The following is a 5,706-nucleotide window of genomic DNA, read 5'->3' on the forward strand; positions in this document are numbered from 1 at the left end:
GGAAAGTGAAAGAAACAAATGTGCATATATAAACTTATGGGAACCTCCCTCTATCACCAATTGGTTTTAGAGTACTAGGGAACTCTTAAGGTTATATGTTGTACATGGTGGTGGACCTTAAACGATCCTACAAATGGTATCCGAGGCTGGTTATAGCCTAGATGTGTGGACGGTGCAGAATGGTAGCGGAGGTTCAAACCGAGATGACTATGGACGTGACCGAGGAGGAGGTCGGGTGTCCGGGAAGAGTCGAGATGGTATTGAACGTGTCCGTGGAAGTAGCGTGGAATGAATCGATTAAGGGGGTGATTGTTGGAGCTAATCGATTCATTGTGTCCTACATCGGAAAGTGAAAGAAACAAATGTGCATATATAAACTTATGGGAACCTCCCTCTATCACCAATTGGTTTTAGAGTACTAGGGAACTCTTAAGGTTATATGTTGTACATGGTGGTGGACTTTAAACGATCCTACACACAGTCATCTCGGTTTGAACCCGCTATTTAAAGGATCATTTTTTAGCCCAACAAGAGGTCCAACATATAAGCGCACGAGTTCTCTAGTATCTTAAAACTAATCGGTGGTAGATGGAGGTTCCCCTACACATTTGTTTCTTTCAATTTCCTATGCAGGACACCATTAACCGATTATCTCCAACTTTGTTTTTTAGTTTAATTGTTTTGAAAAAGATATTGAGGTGATTTTACCAAAATAAGTTCATGGTGATTAAGAAACACTAAAAAGTGCAACAAGCTCACCCTAGTTTTAGCGAAGTGTCTGAGCAATCATCCTCAGTGGGAGGACCGCTATTGCAACTGTACACGTTATTAGTAGTTACAGATTCGGATGATTGACCGTGTTCTTCATGGATGTTTATCAAGTTATCCAAATCTAAAGGCATTGCTTCCGGCTGCTTTCCGTTTGAAATCATCATCACCACCTATATGTTGATATAAAAGAAATTAAAACATTTAATACTCCGTAACAAATTTAAGTATATAAACATCTACTAAAAAAAATAATTAAGTTAATTATTAGTCTTGCTTTTTGCTTAAGTAGTTTGTTCTCTTCCATCAACCTAGCACCCTGCATGATTTTAGAGAAAAAAATACACAAAAGTGTAAGTATTAGCACACTTTCTCTTTGATTTTCATGTTAACTAATCAAAAGCATGTTAATAAATTTGCTGTGGGAAAAAAAACTAATCAGAAGCATATATACCATACAAAAAAGTCTTTCACGTAGTCTAATGATCGACATGTCGTCCGTGAAATAAGTAATAAATAAATAAAAATTTCGATGACATGTCATCGGCAAATAACTAATTAAATAAACGAAAATAGTCCGACGACGTCGTCGGACTAATATATCTCCACCTTTGACTATGTCAGTCAACGTGGGCCCCACATTGTGTCGGAATAAACAAAAGTTGCCCTCGGTAAAATATTCTTCCGACCATGTTTTTCCAACGACTTCTTTACGACCACACGTTGTCGGTGAAGACTTTACAGACGACATCGTCTGCGTGTGTCATTGGCGGTTATCTTTTATCTTTGTAATGGCAATCCGCCAACTAGAAAATATATATAGAACCTACGAATTGCAACTGCAAAATCAGAAGAATACTAACCTTCTCTTGAAGACTGGATATCTCACTACCCAATTTTTCATCCTGAAACAAAAATATCAAGAGAGATGTATTAAGAATTATAGGTTTAGTTTACATGTGGAAGTGTTTCTGTAATCACGCTTTATATATGGTATACTTTGGTTCTAAGCACGCGATTTAGGCCTCCCTGGAGTAACGCCTCCAAATTTTCAAGTTCGTATATGGTCAATCCCTGAAGATCCTGGCCTCGTAATTGCCTGCTTAATTATATGTAATTAACGACGTTAGTAATTTGTAATCCCTCAACTCGTTAATTAGTGAGTTGATGTCGTTGGAGATGTTTGTAACTGATTAATACATACCTTAGTTCTTGATCCTTATTGTTGATCTCTTCTTCGCATAATCTTACTTCATCTCTTTCGACCAGCTATATATTATGTACATAATTAACAAACTTAAATTATCAAGTGCTCTTTTAATTTCTACTGGAAGATAAAATGATGTTTAAGTTTCAAGTGAACAAAATGCAGGTAAAAACCAATTTATATCATTTACTAAATATGTGAACTTGCTCATGATATATATGTATACTCAGAATTGATTCAGTTTTAAAATAGCATACTGATTTTGTGTGTTTTAACGAAGTCGTAACGTATCGATTATTTGACCTAATACACAGAAAGTGAAATTTAAACCTGAAAATCGAGAGAATGTTGTTTAATTGCCTGATCCAGCAGATTATATTTGGAATGGTTCTTATACTTTTCTAGCATTTCCTGCATGCTTCAAAAAGTACACAATTTTAAACTCAATTCCAATTCATTACATCTATATTGAATTTTACAAACTTACATAAATAAAAACCACATACAAATTTCAAACATTTATTACAAAGAAAAGTAATATAAACTGATTTTAATGATCTCTAGAGCAAGTCACCTTCAAGTCCAATAATGATTAAAGAATAAAGTAGTGAAAACTTTGATGGTTTAAGGTTTACAATTTAATCAAATATCTACTAATTAAATTATGATGAATGAATACATGTCAATTAACATGTTATACTTACATACTACTCATATCTGGTGCGCTGCGAAAAACAAGAGAGGCTTAATTGTGATGTTCATATGTATTTTTATTCAACACACAAATATAATCATAAAAATTGCATGTTCAAGCATTCATAAAACTAAATGGAAAATATTCCATTAAGCCTCCATTTGAGGCTTAATGTTCCATTATCTAATTTACAGTTACATTTTTAACCGCCTAATTGCATAAAACTAAATGGATTATGTCGTCGCACCGGAATACTATACAACACTTTCAATTTCATGAGCTAGTTGTATAGAGGCAATATCATCTCATCATTATGTAATGAGACAGTTTCATCATGAACTCTATTAATTAATTTAGTGTCATGTAGAGTACATCATATGGTGGCCAAGTAAAAGGTCAGAAATGGTTACGGAGATAAACCCCAATTAAGCATTTAAAAAAAAAAAAAAAAAAAAACTCGTCATCCTCGGATATATAACAGATTTTTTAGTATATACGTTCCAAACTAATTAGTGTCATGTAGACAAGTGTTCTTCCCCTAAACAGAAATGCACAACATGATTTTATGCTTATTTATCTTGATTCTTAATATATCTTATAAATTAAGAAGCATATATCTACTATACATACTGAACCCCTTTAATGCCTAATTTTAGTGTTAACACACATAAATTTTGGAACCCCAAAAGTAACTTAAACTAATGTAACTTAAACTAATGTATATAGAGTGACTTAATTAGCTCATACATCAACAAATATATAAAGTTACCTAGAACTTGCAAACTCGAAGAGTTTTCCGGTAGCGGAGAAGATGATGAGAGCTACATCGGCATCGCAAAGAACAGCGAGTTCTTGCGCTTTCTTGAGAAGCCCTCTTCTTCTTTTTGAGAATGTCACTTGTCTTGCTGTTATATTATCGATTTTCTTTATCTTTATCTTCTCTCTCGCCATTAAAATCACTTCTACAACAACACAAAACAAAAAACCAAATAGTGTAGTTTGCTATAAACAAAGAAAGATTTTTATCACTATATTTGATCTTTTAGATCTTACCCACAAATAACAAACTAGTTATAACCTTATCAATCATAATCCTATCTTGACGAACATGCAATAGTAACATGTTTACTAAAGAAAAAGAAAAAAGTATTAGGTTAGGTTAAATTCATATACCTAATTCACATGAAAACGCTAGTACATAATATTGAAAGAGGTTTTAGCTGCTAGATATAGTTGATATTTTAGATCTAACCTAAAAAGTCCAACAAGCATAAAGCAAACCTAGAAACCCTATTAGACATAAGCAAGAAAGATGAAAAACTATACTTATATCTTGATGAAATAAGAATAAGAAAGTACAGTTATACAATCAACGTATAGGAGATGGTGAGTTGTTGGTGTTTACCTGTTGTTGGTAAGCAAAATTGAGAGATTTTTTGATAGAATTGAATGAATAGTCGTAATCTATCAGCTTGCTGACCAATAATAGACGAGAGAGAAGAAAATGATGTGGTATGGTGTATGTGATGGGAAGTGTGTGAGTATGTGCTTTAAGATGGTAAAATATATTTCTTGCTTTAAATAGAAAAAATTGACCAATTTTTCAGTAACCACTACTAATTGCCACATTTGACAAATGGAATTAATTTAAAGATATTATTTTAAGAGCATTAGGAATTTAGGACCCCAATCTAGACAAGTAATTTACATTTACATTTACATATTAACTAACCATCAAAAGTTATGAATAGTATCAGGGTCATTTTCGACTTTACACTTTTAAAAAAACCAAAAGTTATGAATAGTATCAGGGTCATTTTCGACTTTACACTTTTAAAAAAAGAAATTTAGTTATAATATCAGAGTCATTTTCGACTTTACACTTTTAAAAAAAACCAAAAGTTATGAATAGTATAGGGTCATTTTCGACTTTACACTTTTAAAAAAAGAAATTTAACTAAATTTCTTTTTACCAACAAAGGCCCCCATATTTTTTTGAAAAATTCAAATCGACCCTCCAAACAAGGGGTAAAGTGTCAAATAACCATTTTCATAAAAAATATTAAATAAACTCCACCCAAATATTCAACGGGTCATATCTTCTCGCTCGCAACGAGTTAAATTTTTCCGACACCATCGTTAAACTCGAAATAATTTTAGGAACACAATGTCACTAGCTATACGCAAAACGGACGCTTTTTAAAAAACGCTAAATATTTGGGGTACTTTTCATACACGTTGATTTTGCGTTAAATTTTTAAAAGTCGACAATTCCATAGCGAATCGCGGAGATGCACATATATTGTTAATTTAAAATACTTTAAATCTCTCACGGGTTATACCTTTTAGTTCGACTCGAGTTGCGCTTCAACGACATCATCGTTAGCCACAAAATAATTTTACTAAACGCAATAAAATACATTAAAAATCGAACCCCCGGCGCGAAGCGAGGGTTCAATAACTAGTTTATACTAATTAATACACTCACGAATGACAAACGAATAATTAAAGCATGATGATAAATAAAGAACAAACGACACGGGTATTTAACTTTGTTATATCCCAACTCCAAAACGCGAAAAAATGTTTACTCCACGGGCGCAGACCAAAGATTTTCTTGTATTATTGTGCACATCATTACAATGAGGTTAGAGGTCTATTTATAGGGGAAGCATTAAACCTACAACCTTGTTGCACAAGTTTAACTTGGCCTTCAAGTACAAGAAACATTCCATAAATAAATAACTCCTTGTTTCATTGATAAACTTGTCTTCCAAGTTTGACATAATCTCCAAACTATTTCTATCTTGTTTCCTTTTTTTTTGTTCCAATGCTTTATCCTTCTAGAAGAAATAAATAAGGCAACAAAATTCCTACGACTTATTCACCAAGTCATACCCGAATTCTTGTTCCTTTGATCAAATTATTCACACCTTCAACAATCTCCCACTTGAAGACTTTGAGCAAACTCTTTACTACTCAACAATCTCCCACTTAAAGATTTTGAACAAACCCGAACATCAATCTCCATTCCAAC

The 5,706-nt window shown here is 33.0% G+C and overlaps 1 protein-coding gene across 2 annotated transcripts; it reads right to left on the reverse strand.

Moving 5' to 3' along the window:
* Positions 1 to 482: 482 nt before the first annotated feature.
* LOC139893110 (MADS-box protein JOINTLESS-like) lies at positions 483 to 4,197 on the reverse strand. 2 transcript variants are annotated; one of them, XM_071876247.1, is made up of 8 exons: positions 4,075 to 4,197; positions 3,439 to 3,631; positions 2,306 to 2,393; positions 1,973 to 2,037; positions 1,768 to 1,867; positions 1,632 to 1,673; positions 760 to 941; positions 483 to 625 (listed from the first exon to the last, which is right to left on the reverse strand). In XM_071876247.1, the coding sequence occupies exons 2-8, from the start codon at positions 3,618 to 3,620 to the stop codon at positions 601 to 603; spliced, it is 684 nt and encodes a 227-aa protein (XP_071732348.1). In that variant the 5' UTR covers positions 3,621 to 3,631; positions 4,075 to 4,197; the 3' UTR covers positions 483 to 600. The 2 variants fall into 2 exon arrangements, with proteins under 2 accessions (XP_071732348.1, XP_071732349.1); XM_071876248.1 differs by lacking the exons at positions 483 to 625; positions 760 to 941 and adding an exon at positions 966 to 1,087.
* Positions 4,198 to 5,706: the final 1,509 nt, after the last annotated feature.

Source organism: Rutidosis leptorrhynchoides, chromosome 2 (assembly GCF_046630445.1).
Source record: "Rutidosis leptorrhynchoides isolate AG116_Rl617_1_P2 chromosome 2, CSIRO_AGI_Rlap_v1, whole genome shotgun sequence".
In the NCBI taxonomy this organism is placed as follows: Eukaryota; Viridiplantae; Streptophyta; class Magnoliopsida; order Asterales; family Asteraceae; genus Rutidosis; species Rutidosis leptorrhynchoides.